General features: G+C 32.4%; 1 protein-coding gene across 1 annotated transcript; it reads left to right on the top strand.

The window, feature by feature from the left end:
- Positions 1–5,382: 5,382 nt before the first annotated feature.
- Positions 5,383–14,446, top strand: LOC131602444 ((-)-germacrene D synthase-like). Its single transcript, XM_058874561.1, has 7 exons — positions 5,383–5,594; positions 5,671–5,947; positions 12,685–13,057; positions 13,154–13,372; positions 13,460–13,598; positions 13,692–13,940; positions 14,038–14,446. The coding sequence occupies exons 1-7, from the start codon at positions 5,469–5,471 to the stop codon at positions 14,329–14,331; spliced, it is 1,677 nt and encodes a 558-aa protein (XP_058730544.1). The 5' UTR covers positions 5,383–5,468; the 3' UTR covers positions 14,332–14,446.
- Positions 14,447–21,538: the final 7,092 nt, after the last annotated feature.

The following is a 21,538-nucleotide window of genomic DNA, read 5'->3' as shown; positions in this document are numbered from 1 at the left end:
AAATTATAGTTATTATATTTATTATATGACTATAAAATCTAAAAAATATATGTTATATAACTATAAAATCTAAAAAAATACATATTAAATGATGATAATTCAATATCACACATTTATATACACATGATTATGAATATAATAATAAAATATATGATAAAAAATATTGTAAGACCATTTTTTAAAAATGAAATAATATATAATATTCTTAAATTTATAGAACAATAGTGCTCAATAACTATTCTTTTCATCTTTAAACAATTTGAAAGGTGAATAATCAAATTAAAAATTTTAATATTTAAATTTATTGATAAAATAATAGTGTTTTAGAATTATATTTTACGAAAAAGTGATACATAATCCATAAATAAGAAAAAAAGACAATTAATCATTAAGTAACGTCAATTAAGTAAAATATTCTATTTTCTAAATTTATTGTTATTTAGAAACAGGAAAAATTTAGAATTGAAAACCTAGTAAATTTATTGTAATTAATATAATAATTAAAATTTTTACTATAGAAGAAAATTAGAACTTATATCCTAACTAAGCACAAATCGTACCATTGTAGAATTGTGAAGAAAGAGGAAAGAAATTAAACCAAAACATGCAAAACATGCAGAGTAATAATTAGAAATTATATTAGACAATATGAATATGAGTATGAAATGAATTTGAATATGATCATAATAGTATTTATGAAATATAATCAAAATAGTAAGATAAAATTTATTCGAAAAAATATGGATATGAAATAGATTTGAATAGATGTAAAAAAATATTGAAAACCTTCCAAAAGCTTTTAGATTAGATAATGAATCGGTATAGAATAATTCACTCATTCATTCAAATTTTGTCAAGTTATTCATCAAATTCTAAAATATACATGGAGAGAGAAAGTGAGAGGAAATTGTCTATTTAAGGAAGAAAGGAAACAAATTTATCTTTTAGAATAATAAAATGATATTATGAATCATCGTTTCATAAAACTCATTATTTTCTAAACATTAATTTTTGCAATAATTATAAAATTTGTAACTGATTTTTGTTCCAAAAATAAATTGTAATTTAATTAGTAATTATTGTTGAAATACATTTTATAAGATTAGAAAAATTTGTTGTTTATTCTTTATATAATGAGATTAATCACTAATAATGAGATTTTTATAATGGATAATCACAATAATAATGAAATTAAACTCTAATAATGAGATTAGTAAAATTATTGATGATAACATTAAACACTAATAATGAGATTTTTATATAAATTAGTAATTATTGTTGAAACACATTTTTCAATAAAATAAATCGAGCAAGAATAAAATTATTTGTTACTTTATATAAAATTTATTTATGAATACATATAATATAATTATATAAAATATACTATTTGATTAATCTATGTAGTGTCTGTGATTCGAAATAAAGAAAAACCAAAAAATACTTTTTTAGAGACATATATAATATATTATATATAAGATAAATGAGAAGAACATGAAGTTTTAATTATTATATATAATATTTATTATATATTAAAAACTTACAATTTTTTATATATGTAGTAAATAGTTTTGTATTCATCCTAATAAGTAGTAAATAATTTATTATATAACTATTTTTGTTTTCATTTACATTATAAATTTATATTTATTTTATCATCATATCACCTATATCTTAAAAGATAGAGGATATCATAATATGCACATCACTGCATGAAATTTATATTTCTCCACAAAATAAAGGATGCTCTTTCTTTTATAAGTTTTTTTTTATTAAGATTAACAATATATAATTGTAATTAGTTGTAAAATTTATTTGTGAATTTTAATCTATATAAAAAATTTTGGCACAAATATTTTTTTGCCAGATTAATATTTGGGACCACACAAATTTATTTTAAGAATTTAATTTTATCTAGATTATCATAAACTTTATAAAAAGTCGTTTTGATAATTATTATTCTAATTATATAGCTATATAATTATTCAGATAAAACAAATATAAATTATAGAAACATTTAAATTATAATAACAAAAAATATGTAAATTAAGATATTATTAAGACAAAATAAGTACAAAATATACAAAATAAAAATATAATTATCAACATTTAAAGTTATGTAATAATAACATAAAATTTAAATGACTTTAAGATCATTATAATATCATTAATATTCTTGATCAACATATATGATCAACTCTTAGAGAAAAGAATACTATAAAACTATTAATTTTATAATTTATACACTAAAATTCACAATATATAATTGTAATTTGTTGTAAAATTTATTTGTGAATTTTAATCTATATAAAATTTTTTGGCACAAATATATTTTTTTAAATATTTTTTTGCCAGATTAATATTTGGGATAACACAAATTTATTTTAAGAATTTAATTTTATCTAGATTATCATAAACTTTATAAAAAATCGTTTTGATAATTATTATTCTAATTTTATAGTTATATAATTATTCAGATAAAACAAATATAAATTATAGAAACATTTAAATTAATAACAAAAAAATATGTAAATTAAGATACTATTAAGATAAAATAAGTACAAAATATACAAAATTAAAATATATGATCAACTCTTATAGAAAAGAAAACTATAAAACTATTAATTTTATAATTTATACACTAAAATTCATATGAAGGTACAACTAAAAATCATAACAAAAATTACATCAATAAAAGAGAAGAGTTTTATTTGACGCACATATTAGGACTAAACCGTGTACTTATTTGAGCGATCATTTCAAAGTCTTTCCCAGTCGTAATGATCCAACAACATTCATCCTCTTCTTTCTGATTCACATAGAAAAATTATATCAATAGATTCAGATGAAAAAACTATATCAATAAAAAGAAGAGTTTAAATATTTGTAATAGAACAATATGGTCTCTATTATGCCATACGAACCAAGACATACATGTAAAAGAGAAGAAAAAAAACTATTACAAAAAATTGAAGATTACCAAAATGATTTGATGTACAAATGATGATAAACCAATATCAGATATTTATATACAGGATGATTGTGCATATAGATAGAACATAAAAAAAAAAAAATTTATTAATTAAAATTTATATATACAATAAATGGGTGAATGATTATAATTAAATAAAAGGAGTTACAAAATAGCAACAACAAAAAACAGTTCAAAAATTTATATTACATATTTATTCCATCAATACTATTTTTAAATTATTCTTATATTGTATCTGCTTCATTTTTTTATTTTTTATTATCGTTACTATTCTTTCTCAGTAATTTTTATGCATTTTAAGTTATTCATCCATTCATCCATGTTGGTCAAAGAATTTGTTTTAGTAATATAGAAGATTATTATATTCATAAAAATGCAAAGGTTAAATTTTATTAGTTTTAATTTATTAAGTGACTACAAATTTATAAAATAAAAATTTTAAAAGTTTATAATATTTAACGGTTATAAGAGTTATAAAAGGAGTAAAATACTTTAAAGAGGATTAATTGTGATATAAATTAAAAAAAAATATTAATGACATTTATTTGACAAATTTTTGTAAACAAAATTTATTTGAGACTTATCTCTAAAAGAAATGTAAAATTTTATAAAATATTTTAAAAAAATGGAAATCTTGACTTAAATTGAGAAGCTTTGTAAATATGCCACATAAGCATCAAATTATGTGAGAATGCCACATCAGCAGATTGTGTCTAGGGTTGTCATTAGAGGTGTCAAAAGAGCCCTTTATTGTAAAGCCCAAACAATTAGGCCCCTATATGGCCCCATTTTTTTAGGCCCTTTATTAAATGATAGTTTCTTGGGCCCCATATTTCAAAGCCCCATCATTTTTTTGTTTTTTATGGGGCCTAAGTAAGGGCCCCAAAGTATAAATTGTTTGAAAATTAATTTTATTTTGAAAAATAAAAAATACTTTTTTAAAAAATCAAAACTCAGTTTATTTTTTAGAAATTTTTAAAAAAATCAATTATTCCGAAAATATGAAAAATTGATTTTTTTTTTCCGAAAATATAAAAAGTCGACTTTCCAAAAAAATTGATTTTTTATCGAAAATACAAAAAGTCGACTTTCCGAAAAAATTGATTTTTTATCGAAAATACAAAAAGTAGATTTTTTCTCGAAAAAATCACTTTTTTGTCGAAAAACACAAAGTCGTTTTTTCCGGTAAAAAAAGCAATTTTTTGTCAAAAAAACAAAAAGTCATTTTTTCTGAAAAAATTTGATTTTTTGTTGAAAATATAAAAGAAAGACTTTTTCGGAAAAAACTAACCGTATAATTTTTGAAAATAAAAAAGTCGACTTTTTTCGGAGAAAAATATTTTTTTGTCAAAAATACAAAAAGTTGATTTTTTTTCGTAAAAAAATGTTTTTTTTTTAAATGGAAAAAGTCGACTTTTCCGAAAAAACAATTTTTTCGAAAATATAAAAATTGATTTTAATATCTTTTTCCATTGTACGCTAGCTAGCTTTGTGCCACTTTTATCATCCTGTGTTGAAACAACATGCATGTTGAAACAACATGCATTTTGATGTGAGGGAAGAGTCACGTAGAATAATTTTGTTACTGTGTTTCATGGTATGTGAAGAGAATTAATCTCTTTTTCTACAAGTTGCTTTTTTACAATGGAAAAATATAAAAAAGTCGTTTTAAAAAAAAAACGATTTTTCCGAAAATTTGAAAAATTGATTTTTGTGTCGAAAATATAAAAAGTCGATTTTTTCGGAAAAATTGTTTTTTTACCGAAAATATTAAAAAAATTATTTTTCCGAGAAAAAACCAATTTTCGAAAGTATAAAAAATCAAAAAATTCAAATTTTTTAAAAAATATAAAAAAAATCGAATTTTCCAAAATAAAAAAAATCTGTTTTTTTCAAAAATAAAAAAAGTCATTTTATTTATTAAAAATAAAGAAGTCAAGTTTTTTAATTAAAAAATAAAAAAGTTAATTTGTTATGAAAAATATTTGATATAAAATTAGGGCCTTGAGGCCTTACTTAAAATTTAGGGGCCTTTATTTTAAGGCCCTACTTATTTTGGGGCTTATTTACTTTTGAAAATTTAGGCCCCTTATATTTTGAGGGCCTTAAGTATTAGGCCCTAGCCCTTGAAATTGACAGCTCTAGTTGTCATCATCACAACCTTACATTTATATTAAGTAGATTAAGAGTAGATTTTGAAGACACCTTTCACTTCTTCTAACACGTGCTGTATTGTGTATGACACGTGTGACCCGCGAGTTACTTGCAGTGGCTATCCAGCTAACATATTTTGAATGCATTGAAACCGAGAGCAACATTACTTTTTGTACGCAATGAAAACTCCAAACCGAGTGGAAGACAATTGGAAACAAATGAAGGTCATCCTATAAATATAAACACACACATAAAGTTATTCTCAACTTGCAACCTTAAACTGAGAAAACTTTATTTAGTGTACAAAGTTGATACTAGTAAAATTATGTCAGTTTCGGCAACATCATCACTAGTTGCTCCTCCAACCACTAATAATATCTCTAGACGTTCGGCAAAGTATCATCCCGACATATGGGGGGATCATTTTATTCAATACATATTCCAACCTATGGTGCTAATTTTACTTTGTTTTCATTTATCTAACTTTATTATTTTGAATGGAACATTTCAATTCTTTTAATGTGCAGGAATCGGATGAAACAATGAAGCAGATTATAATGCTAAAAGAGAAGGTGAGGCAGATACTAGTCCCTACAGACGCTTTGAGGGATGCTAATTTGATCGATTCAATCCAACGTTTGGGGTTATACCATCATTTTGAGCATGAGATTGGAGAATTATTGCAACATATTCACAATAACAATGTTCAAAATGGAATAATAACTCTTAATCGTAATGAAGATCTTCATTCTAATGCACTTATCTTCAGATTACTAAGGCAACAAGGATATCACATTTTGCCCGGTAAGTGTTGGATAAGTGTTGTTTCTTGGGGTAACCAATTTGGGGGTTTAACACGAAGGAGTATTTTTTATGTTGAGACTTTTCTTTAACGAGCAAATACATAATGTGAGAGATACATCACACTCACCCAAAACTTTACGGAAGATAATAGGCTATGTTGCGCATTCAGTATCTGGTATGAATATGTTAGTATGATTTCTTTCTTTAAAATATAATTATAAAAATAATAAAAGAATTATATTATTTAAATAAAAACAATATAATAAAATTAAAGAACAATTTGCTTTGAAAAGTTAATATTTACGCAACAATATAAATAAACCACGGTTAAAAAGTATCAATAAATCATAAAATTATGATTGAATATTAATATTTTTCTCCAATATCATTAAAAAAAGTCGTTTATACTTCAGGTTCATCAAGGAAAAGACTATTAACCAAAAATATTAGTTCTATAAAATAAATTTCATTCATTTCCATCAATATTCCACATTTTTGTTAGTTCCTTCATTATAAACTTTACTATTTTTTCTAAGAGAAGACGGAGATTTATATGAACAAAACCAAATCCTCAATCCTCTTTGGATTGAGTCTATTTCTTTACGAAGAAGATGAAGAATTTGGGTGTTTTAATACAATAAATTAGTTTTTCTTTTACTTTTTTATTTATAAATAGAATAAATAACCTAATTTTTATCCAATAAAAAAATTTAAAATTATACCATCTAAAAAAATTAAAAAAGTTATATACTTGTATCAAATGTGTACCGGTTGGTGTATCAATAAAATAAAAAATTGGTACGACTTCGGTGCGTACCGAGTGTGTATCGTACGCGTACCGGTACCCGGTATTGATACTTTATCTAAAATGGAATACACGTGATTCACAGGTAATGGGTGTATGGGTTCTCTCACTTATATAAAAGTTTAAATTTTCACTTTTCTAATCAATGTTGGACGATCCCACACTTTGTTTCTCAAAGTTTGCTAACTCACAATTGTTATTTTTAACACTCCCCTCAAATGTGAGTTTATCAACAATGCTTCTCGAGCAGGAGCTCTTTCATCCACGCACTTGTATCGCCGTTGACACTCTTCAACAAGACACTTCCTATCCACCACATGTTGAGAGTATTTTTTATACAAGAAAGTCAGTCCTTCACTCGAACTAGACTCTGCTATCATTGTTGGGGTCATTAATTATGAGAGTTCAACACAAGAGAACATTTTTACGTTGAAACTTTTCTTTAACGAAAAAACACATCTTGTGAGAGACACACAACATACTCACGTTTTTGACAAAAAAAACATACGGATATGATCCTTACGCTTATCCAAATTAAGATAAATTAAAACAGGGAAAATCTGAGGCCCAAAAAGGATACTTTGGGGTGTCGGACACTAATGTGTGTTAGACACCGCGACATACATACTCTTAAAGGAGTTTGTACTTCATAGGTTGTTGGTGGAAAGATAGTAGGGTAGTAGACAGTGATGAATATTACTATTTGAAATTTCAAGGCGTGCAAATTTTTTACTAAATTACCTTAAGGTTCATTTCACCCCACCTATTTTTGTGTATTGGATGCAATTGATGAGATTAACATCGAATTCTCTGCAAGATACTTTGAATTTCTTAAAGTGAATTACAGAAACAAATTAAATTTTGTCGTTTGATAATAAGTTACATAAAGATGTTTACTAAATTTTGTCGTTTGATAATAAGTTGCAGGATTCTGAAGAGGAAACTGGTTTTTGACACTTTTTGCACTATACTTCCACTGGTGGAAGATATGCTTTAAATCTGCTATTTTATTGAATTCACCACCAACTGCTATATCTTTCTTAGCATTACAAAGCCTTTATATAGGCTTGACTCAAAACTGACATAGAAGACAATAAGACGATAATTAAGATGAGGACTCTTTGGTTCTCTCAATCTTAATGATACAATTCTAACATAACTCTAAATAAAGACAGTAATTATATTATGATGGTTACAACTCTTTTGCACTTCTTTCATAATGCTTACTCATAGTGGTGGTTACAACACATTAATTTTAACACTCCCCCTTAATGTGTTGCTCTTTAACTCCCATTGCTTCTCTAAGTTGCTGAAATCTCCCTCTTGGTAGTGCTTTAGTAAAAATGTCTGCAAGCTGCTCTTCTGAATTGCAGAACACTAACTGCAACACCAAGAAATTACTCCTGAACCCAGGCTGAACACATAACCAGAAGTGCTTTTCATGTCATCAACACTTCCAGCCCAATCACTGTCACAGTAGCCTTTAATTTTGAGTTTAAAACTCTTTTCAAACCTGATTCCATGCTCCATGGTTCCCATGACATACCTAAGAACTCGTTTTGCTGCTCCAAGATGTAAATGACTTGGTTTACTCATGAACCTTGAGAGTAAACTAGCAGCAAACATTAAATCAGGTCGTGTAGCTGTTAGATAAAACAAACTTCCAACCAAACTTCTATACATGCTTGCATCTACTAATCTTCCACCATCTTCCTTCTTTAATTTTTCATTCACCACTAAAGGAATGTCAACAGGTTTGCAGTCTTTCATTCCAAACTTTTTCAAAATATTTTCAGCATATCTCCTTTGACAAATAAAAACTCTATATTCATCTTGGTAAACCTCAATACCAAGAAAATGATGCAGCAAGCCAAGATCACTCATCTCATATTTTTTCATCATTTCTATTTTAAAATTTTCAACCATTTTCTTGTTGTTACCCGTATACACCAAATCATCAACATAAAGGGCAACAAGAAGGATATCATCTTTACCTTGATGTTTCACATACAAGGTATGCTCACTTGGACTTCTTTGAAATTCTTGTTGAATGAAGTAGCTGTCAATTTCACTATACCATGCTCTAGGGGCTTGCTTCAACCCATAGAGAGCTTTCTTCAACTTGTAAACTTTTTCTTCTTGGCCTTTAGTCACAAAGCCTTGAGGTTGCTGCACATATACCTCTTCTTTTAATTCTCCATTCAGGAAAGCTGACTTCACATCAAGTTGGTACAGGTTCCACCCTTTTTGAGCTGCTAATGCAATAACTGTTCGTACAGTATCCAATCTTGCAACTGGGGCAAAAGTTTCACTATAGTCAATTCCAGGCTGTTGTGCATAGCCTTTTACTACCAATCTAGCCTTGGCTCTTTGAATTGACCCATCTGGATTATGCTTTAATTTGTACACCCACTTTACTCCAATAGCTTCTTTGTCATTTGGCTTTTCAACTAGCTGCCATGTTTTGTTTTTCTCAATGGCATTTATCTCTTCTTGCATCGCATTCCTCCAAACATCTTCTTTGATTGCTTCATCAAAATTGTCTGGTTCCACAACACAATAGTTACATCTTGCATAAATATCACTCAAATCCTTCAATTTTATTGGAGTTGAGCTGGGAGATGATGAACTTGAACTTGGTGAACTTGGAGAGGATGAGGAACTTGGTGTACATGGAGCTGGTTGCTCATTCTCAGGTGCTGAATTTTGTTGTTGTAATATGATTGCAGGGACTGTTTTCTCCTTCATTTTGTCTTCTTCCCAATTCCAAGAAGCATTCTCATCAAATACAACATCCCGACTAATGATCACCTTGTTTGTCTTCAAATTGTAAAGTCTATAGCCCTTTGACATGGAACTATAGCCAATAAAAACACATCTTTCACTTGTTTCTTCCAGCTTTGTCCTCTTTTGTTTTGGAATTTGAGCATAACAAACACATCCAAAAATTTTAAGATGGTTCACCGACGGTGTTCTTCCACTCCAAGCTTCAAATGGAGTCTTTTTCCACACTGCCTTTGTTGGACACCTGTTCATCAAATACACAGCAGTGTTAACGGCCTCGGGCCAAAAGGTTTTAGGTAAACCTTTCTCAAGTAGCATAGATTTCGCCATCTCCATCACAGTTTGGTTCTTTCTTTCAGATACACCATTTTGCTGAGGTGTATAGCCAACAGTGAGCTGTCTTTCAACACCTTCATCTTCACAAAATTTGTGAAATTCATTTGAGGTGTACTCCTTCCCTCGATCACTTCTCAGCATTTTTATAAATCGGCCACTTTGTTTTTCAACTAATGCTTTAAACTTCTTAAAGATTACAAACGCTTCAGATTTTTGTCTCATGAAATATACCCAAGTCATGCGGGTAAAGTCGTCAATAAACAAGATAAAGTACCTATTTTTGCCATGAGACAAAGTATTCATAGGACCACACACATCTGTGTGTACAAGTTCCAACACTTGTTTGGCTCTCCATGCACTTTCTTTTGGAAATGGTTGCCGGTGGTGTTTGCCTAGGACACATCCTTCACACACACCAGATTTTTCTTCGATTCTTGGTAGCCCATACACCATCTTCTTTTGATAGAGTAACTTGAGACTTTCGTAATTCAAATGCCCAAGTCTCCTGTGCCATAAACATGAGTCATTCTCTTCTCTGGCCATCAAGCTTACATTTTTCTCATAGTTGAAAGATAGTGGAAAGCTCCTGTTGCTAGTCATCTTCACAACGGCAACACTTCTTCTTTCTGAGTCAAAAATTCTGCACTCTCTATTCTCAAAGTTTAGAGAATAGCCGTGCTCCAGAAGTTGTCCAATGCTAAGCAAATTTTCGTCTAATTCTGGCACATAAAGCGTGTCATGCATGACTTTGCTTCCTTGCTTTGTGGTGACTCCAATGCTTCCTTTCCCTTTCACTTCGACATGTTCTCCATTGCCCAATTTAACTTTTGAGGCAAATGAAGAATCAATGTTTATAAATGCTTCCTTCTGTCCGGTCATATGGTTGCTACAGCCGCTGTCCAAATACCAAACATTTTTACCTTCTTCATGCAATGCTTTTTGACAAGCAAAAAACAAATTTCCTTCATCAGATTCTCCTTCTGCGTACGAAGCATGTTGCTGATTTGCAAGACGACAATCCTTTTGAAGGTGCCCGAATCTCTTGCAATTGTGACACTGCGGTTTGCCTTTGTTCCAACACTCCTTCTCGTCATGAGTGCCGCTGTTACAAATTCTGCACCATTTGTTTGATGCTTCATTCCATCTTCCGCCATTTGTGCCTCTTCCAGATCTGCCACGTTGGTTTCGACCTCTGCCTCTGCCTCTTCCAAATCTGCCACCTCTAGAAGACTCACCTCTAGTTTGTATTTGGGGCTTATTTTCACCATTGTTGGACTGAATGTTGAGTTTAGATTGAAAGGCACTCTCAATTGATTTTTCAGAATGTCGTAACATCCTTTGCTCGTAGGATCTCAAAGACCCCATCAACCCTTGAACTGTTAAGGTTGATAGATCCTTGGTTTCTTCTATCACACCCACCATTGGGTCAAATCTTGCTGTCAAACTAATCAGAATTTTGTCAACAATTCTGCGATCATCTATCATATCACCATGTGACTTCATCTGATTCACCAACTCCGAGATTCTGTTGAAGTACTCATTCAAGCTCTCGTTCTCCTTCATTCTTTCATTTTCATAATCTCTCTTGAGAGATTGAAGCTTCACCGTTCGCACCTTTGAGTCTCCTTCGAACTCTTGTTGTAGGATACTCCAGGCTTCTTTCGATGTTTTAGCTCTCATAATCCTTGGGAAAATGGATAGAGAGACTCCTCTTTGAATCATTCCGAGAACTCCAGCATCTGTGATCTTCTTCTTCTTCAACTCTTCAAGCCGTTGGCTTGATTCTTCAGCTTTTTCTTTTGATTTTTCAGCCTCCGTTGGTGCCGGTTCTTCATATCCGGTTTTGACGTACTCTAGAACATCCAAAGATGTGAATAGAGTCTCCATTTTAACTGCCCAAAAATCATAGTTCTCTCCTTCAAATAGAGGAACTTTGACATTGCTGTAAGTTGCGGAAGGGTTGTTTGTAAAAGACATAATTTTTGTTGTTTTTGTTGGGGTTGCAAGGATCTGCAGCTCTGATACCACTCTGTTGGTGGTATTCTAGAGGTGGTATGTGATAAAGTATGGTGTTGCAGGATTCTGAAGAGGAAACTGGTTTTTGACACTTTTTGCACTATACTTCCACTGGTGGAAGATATGCTTTAAATCTGCTATTTTATTGAATTCACCACCAACTGCTATATCTTTCTTAGCATTACAAAGCCTTTATATAGGCTTGACTCAAAACTGACATAGAAGACAATAAGATGATAATTAAGATGAGGACTCTTTGGTTCTCTCAATCTTAATGATACAATTCTAACATAACTCTAAATAAAGACAGTAATTATATTATGATGGTTACAACTCTTTTGCACTTCTTTCATAATGCTTACTCATAGTGGTGGTTACAACACATTAATTTTAACAATTTAATTAATGAAGTAAAAGGAGATTTAGAATAATTGAGATAGTAGAAAAATGACTATGCATATTTCTATTCAATGTTCTTTCTACGTCCCAAGTGTTTCTATTTATAAAAAAAAAATTATGTCACTTTGTAAAGATAAACATCTTTTGAAAAGAAATTTACACCCGAGCAATGTACATTTATCATACACTTGACTTAATAATACTTGCGATGCATTTGCTCATGTCGCTAATTTGAGTGTAGTGACGTGATATTTTGAATAGTTACATAATTTTCACATGGTAAATTATAATTGTTTTTAGTGAAAAAAATGACTCATACTCCTATTGCCTTTAAATGTTTTTAAGGGATAAAGTAACATAACCATGCATGTTTTATACATTTTTGTGGTGTTCTCAGATGTTTTTCAGAAGTTCAAGAATGAGCAAGGAAACTTCAATGAAACACTTGTTGATGATGTTGAGGGAATGTTAAGTTTATATGAAGCGACACATATGAGGATTCATGGAGAAGATATATTAGATGAAGCATTTTCTTTCACTTCCTCACACCTTGAAGCGATGACCACTCAATTGAGTCCTTCTCTTGCAACAAAAATTAAGCATAGCTTAAAGTGGCCAGTTTTTAAAAGCGTGCCTAGACTAGTGGCAAGGAATTATATTGCTACTTATGAAGAAAACCCCTCACATGATGCAACTTTGCTATTACTTGCCAAACTAGATTTCAATCTGCTACAAAAACAACATCAGAAAGAACTTGGAGATGTTACAAAGTAAGTTTCATTATTACTATTTTTTCATGCAATATGATCACTCGTTATTTGGTTATTTATAATTGAACTTGGTTTATTTCTGTAATTATTAATTAGATGGTGGAAAGATTTCGACTTTGAAACAAAACTACCATTTGCGCGAAGTAGAATAGTTGAATCATACTTTTGGATATTGGGAGTATATTTTGAGTCTCAATACTCTAATGCTAGAAGGATAATGACAAAAGTGTATTGCTTCACGTCACTAATGGATGATATTTATGATAACTATGGTACAATAGAAGAATTACAACTTTTCACTGATGCAATTCAAAGGTTTGAGGTTTTTGAAATTTTCATTTTTTAAAAGGTTTGATGTTTATGAAATTTTCCTTGACCTACTAATTTGAATTGAAATTCTAGATGGGATATGAGTTGCATGGATTTTCTACCAGAATACATGAAATTTTGCTATAAAGCCATTTTGGATTTTTTTGAAGAAACGGAGCAAGAGATGGCCAAAGAAGGAAGAGCTTTTTGTGTAAATTATGTCAAAAATGAAGTAAATATTATTACTCTCCATTGTTTCCTAGGGTTATTTCTTTTTTTAAACACTATATATTTCTTTTGTAAAATATTTTAATGTGCATACCAGTTTAAAAGAGCGGTTCAGGCCTACTATACTGAGGCCAAATGGTTCAGTAGCAATTATATTGCAACAATGGAAGAATATATGGCTCATGCAATAGTAAATTCTGGTTACTATCTAATGACATCAGCATCCTTCATTGGAATGGGATGCATTGCTACAGAAGAGGTTTTCAAATGGTTAACCAATAATCCAAAAATAGTTAATGCTTCAACAATAATTGCCAGACTCGGGAATGATATTGTTTCCAATGAGGTAATCTAGCACAAGAATTAATTAACAAATTTTATTTCTTTAAAGCTTATATTATATTAAAATTACATGTTTAATATTTTAAGTTCTATTTAACTAGTTTGAGCAGGAGAGAGGGCATGGTGCCTCTTCTATTGAGTGTTATATGAATGAACATGGTGTAAGTAGAGAAGATGCAATTAATGAACTTTCAAGAAAAGTTACAAATGCTTGGAAGGATATCAATGAGGAACTTCTTCATTCAACTGATGTGCCAAAGCCTATCCTTATGCGAGTTCTCAATTTGTCACGTGTTGCTGATTTGTTTTACAAAGATGAAGATTGCTACACTCACTCCCAAGGATCATTAAAGAAAGACATAATTTCTATCTTGTTGAATCCATGTCCAATATGAGAAAGAGACTTTGCTTCTTCACTTGTCCTATCTTAAGGGCAAATCTTATTGCTTTTAACAAATAAAAGATATGTATTTATTCTAGTGTTAAATAAAATAAAAAGTTTATTTGCAATTATTATTAAATAAATGTTTCAATAGCTTTATAAAATGTATGTTTATTCTATTGTATGTTTGTTTTGTTAACCTTTTGTTGTTTGATAAATAAAGGGTTGAAAATGCTAGTTACCATATTAGTTTAATTGTTTTTTAATTAATTATTATGTTTGGATTCCCACATCTCTTTTATTTTTGAAGTTTGAGAGAATATGCTTAGCTGAAGTAATTGTTATATTGTTAAAATATTTTGTTCAAAATGAATATTAAAGTTATATTTTTCAAAATATTTCTTAAAATAAGGATACACTGTATTAATGAGTTGAATTGTGAGTAATTCATCAACCATTAATTTTAAGGAAATTTCTTTAGCCACCTCCCTATGGGGGTCACCCCAGCAAAAATCCGAAAATACCCCTGCTTCGGAAATGAACTTCTGAAGCGCTTTTTTTTTTTTTTTAAATTTTTATAATTCGGAAGTGCATCTCCGAAAACACCTCATGGGGGGTGTCTTCGGAGAGGAACTTCCGAAAACACTTCATGGGTGAATTCGGAAGTTCATTTCCGAATTATGCAGAAACTGTGTTTTTTTTTATGTTTTTTCTTAAACAGTCTCGCATTTTAATTAAACGCAAACGCCAAATAAAATAAGCGACATATAAACAGAAAATACCAATACGATAAATAAAATCCAAATAATATATACAAGCCAAACCAAATAGTAATAGTGTGCGCAATATACAATCCGAAAACAAAAAATAAATAAACTCGACCACCCGACCACTACTGGGTGTGCCTAACCCTCTCACCCTGAGCCCTCCTCTGCCGCCTATACCCCGCCGCACGGCCCGCATCAGTGACGATCGCCTCCATCACGGCGACTGCATCTGGACCGCCCTGAAGAACGACACCCCGATCCAAGGCGTCCCGCCCAAGCATCTCTATCCGCTGGCAGATCGGCAGGAGATCAATGGCGTGGTCATCCTCGGCCTGCTGGTTCTCCAGGATCTCCTCATGTGCTGGCCTAGGAGCGCCGGGAACGTCGGGTCTCAGTAGAGGATGAGACACCCGGTAGAACCATGTGACGTACCCCTCCTCACTGTGCCAGTCCTGTGTGACCCGAGTGAGACGGTACTCCTGCGGTACCACATGATGCTGCCAGTCCTCCCATATGGCAGTGAGCTGCACTCGGGTCACTGTGTCGGGAGCTGCCTCAAAGGGTGACCTGGGTATCCGCTGCACGAATTCGAACTGACGCATGCACCGCTCAGGGAGATACCGGACCATGATGCCGGTCCCGCATGCCAACCAGCCTGAATATAGAGCAATGCCATCAAAGGGGACAATCTGAGCGTAGTCGACGAACGGCCTCCAGGTGACGTCGTCGTGCATCGTGCGGTCCAGGTACAAACGGTATGGTCCCACCGCATCGTTCCCCCTCTGGAGAGCGTATCTGGCGGCCCTGGGCATGGCGTCAACGTACGCAGGATCGATGTGGAAGTCGTGGATGCGGGAGAAGTAGGAAATGATCCAGCTCTGAAACACAAACACGATAATGTATTAAAAATAAATACGAAACATAAATAAATAAATAAATAAATACGATAATGTGTTAAAATAAAATGTACCGTAAGTAGTGTGCAGGATCCGACCAACTGCCTCGTCCTCCAGTTGGAGGCCTCATTCAGCTTCTGGTAAAGGTATGCCAGAGTAGCTGCCCCCCAGTTCCACTAGTGAACGGTATCCAGGTCCATGAAGTAGCGGAGGTAGGTCACGTCGATGTACCAGGCACTCTTGTCCACAAAGCATGCAGCGCCTACCACATGCATGTACCAGCACCGGAGAGCGCAGCCGCGGTGATACTCTGTGAACAGCTCGTTACCCTCACCCTCAGCATCGGCAGCCGCGTCCAGATGGTGGTCAAAATAAGTGCTCAGTGTGGTGAACCGGACATGAGGTCCAAAAGTCGTGGCGCACTCATAGTGAGCAACCTCGTGCTCCATGCCCAAGTAGAGCATCATCCACTCAATGACCTCCACCCTCTGGATCTTGGAGTGGGTCAATAGCGGCCCCCTAATCGGCAGGTGGAGAAGACACTGCACGTCGTGCAAAGTGATCATCATCTCCCCAACCGGCAAGTGGAAAGAGGATGTCTCCTTGTGCCAGCGCTCCACAAATGCCCCCTGCATGCCGGTGCTAATGGTGGTGTACCCCGTCATGCAGAGCCCTGAACCTCGCACATGGTCGTTAAACCACTCAGCTGCTGGTTTAAACAGACTGAAAATCTTGCAGGCGTGGTTCACCATTTTCAGCGGCTCTCTCTCCTGTTAAAAAAAAACAAATAAGCGACATATATTAAATAAGCGACAAATATTAAATAAGCGACAAATAAACGGTTAAATTATAAAAAATGGTGACAAATAAACGGTTAAATTAAAAAAAATACCTCTCCCTCCCAGATCCGCCGAGCGACGTGATCGTGGTAGTGAATCAGCACGGAAGTGTCAAAGGGCCCTCCCGGATAGCCGTCCTCCTGCTCATCTTCCTCCCCGGCTGGAGGGTCAACCTCCGGTACCCCCTCCGGCTCGTGGTAAGTCACTGCCGCCACCTCCTCCACCTCCTCCTCCTCCTCTCGCTGGCGGGAAGAAGATGCCCGAGCCAGCCGACTCCTAGATCTTGAACCAGATGTACCCTCTCCCACGTCCTCGGATACTCGCACACGGCGTCCCCGGCCCCGCCCCTGTCCCTGTGTCGACGCCAGCTGCGTCGCCGCCCGCTCGCGTCTAGCCGACGCAGTCTGGGTCTCCCTACCCTGTCTGATGCGTGCTGGTTGGTTGCCTGACATGTTCCTGTAAACAATCGAAATCGATTAATATGCGAGACAAAATAAAAAAACAAAAAAAATGCACTTCTGATACAGTTCGGAAGTTCATTTCCGAAAACTGGGATGGAGGTGTTTTCGGAAATGAACTTCCGAAACACCCCTGCGCAGAGCTTCAATCCAACCTCCAATGGCAGACCCCAAAAACCTAAACCAAAACCATTTTTATGCCTACTAAACATCCTAATATCAGCACTAACCTATCTTAATGTGATTTTTTCAGTTTCTAAACACCCTAATATAGTTTAATCAAATAGATCTAAAACTTGAAAAAACAATGATAAACATACCAATTAGTGTTTGATGATGAGTTTGGTTGAGTTTGGAAGAAGAGTTTGGCTACTTCACACTTGCTTTTGCAGATTTTTTGCAGAGATTTCTCCTTTGGAAGTGTTTGATGATGATTAGGGTAAATGATTAGGGGGAGGGGGGCTGTTTTGCTTAATCTGCAAAACGCGCATTATTTCGGAATTTCATTTCCCAAATTCTGTTTTCGGAAATGAACTTCCGAAACAAGACAATTTTTTCAAAAAAAAGGCGTTTTCGGAGATGCATCTCCGAAAACACCTTTTTCTTGCATTTCGGAAATGAACTTCCGAAGTCAGGGGTAGTTTGGATTTTTCACCAGGGGTGGGCTAGAGAGTTGGGAGGTTGGCAAAGAAATTCTCAATTTTAATATGGTGGCAAAAAATGTAATAAGGGTATTTTTAACTTTTCTATAACCATTAATTTTTTTATATTATAGATATAGTTATGTATTTATATAAAATCATAATATTATTTAGAAAACATAAGTAAAATATACTTATGTTTAAATCCGGTAGGTTTCAATCCGAGGAAGGAAGCTACTTGGAATCCTCTTGTGCTTAAGTTAAAGAATCGTTTGGAAGGATGGACAAACCGTTTCTTGAACTTGGGAGGTAGAATTACTCTTTTGAAATCCGTCCTTAGTTCTTTAGCCATCTTTACTATGTCTTTTTTCAAGATGCCGAGGGTGGTGGTTAAGAAAATTTCTAGCATTCAAAAAAGTTTCTTTGGGGGGGTGGAGGAAAAGAAAAGAATTCATTGGGTGAAGTGGGAGGATGTTACTTTACCTTTGGAGAAAGGGGGATTAGGAGTGAAGAATATTGGGTTGTTTAACTTAGCTCTCCTTAACAAATGGAGATGGAGAATTATTGAAGGTCAAAATTCTTTGTGGTATAATATTTTGAAGACTCGGTGTGGTGATTTAACTTCTTTTATGTTTGGGAGGGGAAAACAGTTCAAAGTACCTTCCTCTTGCTCCATGTGGTGGAAGGATATTGTTAAAATAGGTTCTTCTTCTTCTTTGGATCCCATTGTTGTTAATAGTAGGTTCTCCGTTCATAATGGTTTTAATACACCCTTTTGGGAATCTATTTGGTTGGATGGAATCTCTTTTAAAGAGGAATTTCCGGATGTTTATGCGGCTTCTAGATTGAAGGGTGTTTTCGTGGCGGTGATGAGAGGTTGGAGGGAGGAAGGGTGGGTATGGGACGAGTTAGGCGTTAATGTGGGTGTGTTGGGAGATGTCGGTCTTGTGGATAAGCTCGATGAGTTGAAAGGCCGTTTGGAGGTTTTTGGGGGTTGGTAGACTGGTGGGGATTCGGTGAAATGGAGAGGTAGCTTGGGGGTGGATTTTTCGGTTGCTTCGTGTTATGATTTTTATGATCGGCTTCGAATTCCAAATGGTCCTCCCAATAATCATGATGATGCTTTTGGGTTTCTTTGGGGAATGTATGTGCCTTTTAAAATCAAGGCATTCGGTTGGAGACTCTTTCGCAATAGACTCCCCACCAAAGATCTTTTGCTCCTTAGAGGTATTCCTTTACCCCTTGATCATTTAAATTGTACGTATTTGGTGTGACAATTGTGTGGAGAATGCGAAGCACTTCTTTTTTTTTTGTTGGGTGGTAAAGAAGGTGTGGAAGGAGGTGGCTTTGTGGGTTGGTAAAGGGGAGAGTAGTGAGGAAGATTGTTTGGCAAATTTTATGGACTGGCATAGTTTTTTTCTTTGTAAAAGAGTGAAAAAAAAAGAAGTTAGGTGTGGTTTGGCTTGCGACCTCGTGGATCATGTGGATGCTTAGAAATGGGGTTTGTTTCCGGAAAGATAAATGGATTGTAAATGACACCATTTGGAATATTAAGATGTTGGTTTGGAAGTGGATTTTTTGCGGAAAAATTACTCATTCCAACTACTCTTTTTACGGGTTTTCAAAGGATCCATCTCGTAATGGTATTTGGTTAGTAATTTTTTCCTTGTAATTTTTTCCTTGTTGTTGGGTTTTTACCGCCCGTGTTCTCTTGTATTTGGGTTGGAGAACCCTTTGTTGTCCCTTTAATATAATTGCTTATTCAAAAAAAAAGTAAAATATACTTAAAAAATATTTAGTATTTTTATTTGTATTAATAAAACTGTATTTTTTTATTTAGAAAACAAGAAGTAAATTTATTTTATAAATTATTTAATTGTTATATATATTTAAAAACAGTATATCATATAAAATTTTAAATAGTATTTAAGTAAATATATTTTTAAAAAAGTATATAATACTTATATATAAATAAAAACAGTTTATTATATAAAATTTAGTTATTTTTTTTAAGTGTATTAGTAAAAACAGGTTTAATCAGAAAAAATATTAGTTTATTATAATTTGTTTAAAATAAATTTATTATTAAAAAAACACGTTTAGTATATCAAATAATAGTATAATATATGTTTAGTTTGTTAGTATGTAAAAATAAGTTTATTATTAAAAAAAAACAGTATAATATATTTAGTACATAAAAAGTAGTATAATATGTTTAATATATATATATATATATATATATATATATATATATATATATATATATATATATATATATATATATATATATATATATATATATATATATATATATCAAATTACACCCGAAGAGTTACACCACGAGTTACACTCGTTCAATAACTACATCTCGAAATAATATTTTTTAAATTCAACCGTTGGATTGAAACATAATATCATATAGATCATTCCTATAAAGTTTGAGCTTAATCTATTATGATTTACTATGTCATTGAATAACATCAAAATTAACGTTATATGAAAGCTCATTTTGACGTTAATCTTTGGATATCTTGATGATATAGTAAATCATTATAGATTAAGCTCAAACTTTATAGGTATGATCTATATGATATTATGTTTCAATCCAACGGTTGAATTTAAAAAATATTATTTCGAGATGTAGTTATTGAACGAGTGTAACTCGTGGTGTAACTCTTCGGGTGTAATTTGATCCCTCCTCATATATATATATATATATATATATATATATATATATATATATATATATATATATATATATATATATATATATATATATATATATATATATATATTCAGAAAAGAGTAAAAATATTTTTTAGAAGGTATAATTTGGTAAATATAATTATATACTCATTTAAGAAAAATATCTCTAAAAAGTATATTTGCATGATTAAATATATTTAAAAAATATGTTTAGTTAGAATTAATTGGTAGATTTATTGTTTGGTTAAACATATATTTAGAAAGTATGGTTAAAAATATTTAAAAACATTATTAAAATTAGGTAGATAAATTGTATGCAAAAACGTTTAATTAGAGTAAATATAATGTATTAAATAATATCAAATGTATAATTAGTTATATGATGTTATCGACACAAATTTAAAAATTTGTCGATAGATAACTTCCTCTTTTATTTAATAAAATTAAACATGAACAATGTTGTACATGTGCAGTATGGAATGTTACTAATTCTATCATAGGTGGATGTATGATAGAACGTTTTCTGGAAGACGTGGACTTGACACCGCATTTTATGGAAGGAGTTGTCGGGTTTATCTCATATGTGTTTGCTCACGATTGTTGTCAAAGCGAAGGAGGGGTAAGGTGTTCGTGTTTAAAGCGTGGTTGTAGAAATATTATTAGTGACCCTTATGAAGTGAAACGTCACTTGGAGAAAGTGGATTTTAGGCCAAATTATTGTGTTTGGACAGCTAATGAAGAAAAAATGCCAGAGATAAATCGAGAGGCTTCTAGCAGCCAAACACATATTGGACCAAATGTAAATAGAGATTCCTTAGGGAGTCCAACCCATATGCAATGCTATGAACAGTTTAATTTAGTCGAGGATATGGTGAGTGACGCATTAGGGGTGAATGTGGCTTATGATGAACCT

Source organism: Vicia villosa, linkage group LG5 (genome assembly GCF_029867415.1).
Source record: "Vicia villosa cultivar HV-30 ecotype Madison, WI linkage group LG5, Vvil1.0, whole genome shotgun sequence".
NCBI lineage: Eukaryota > Viridiplantae > Streptophyta > Magnoliopsida > Fabales > Fabaceae > Vicia > Vicia villosa.
This window is presented reverse-complemented; position numbering and strand designations above follow the sequence as displayed.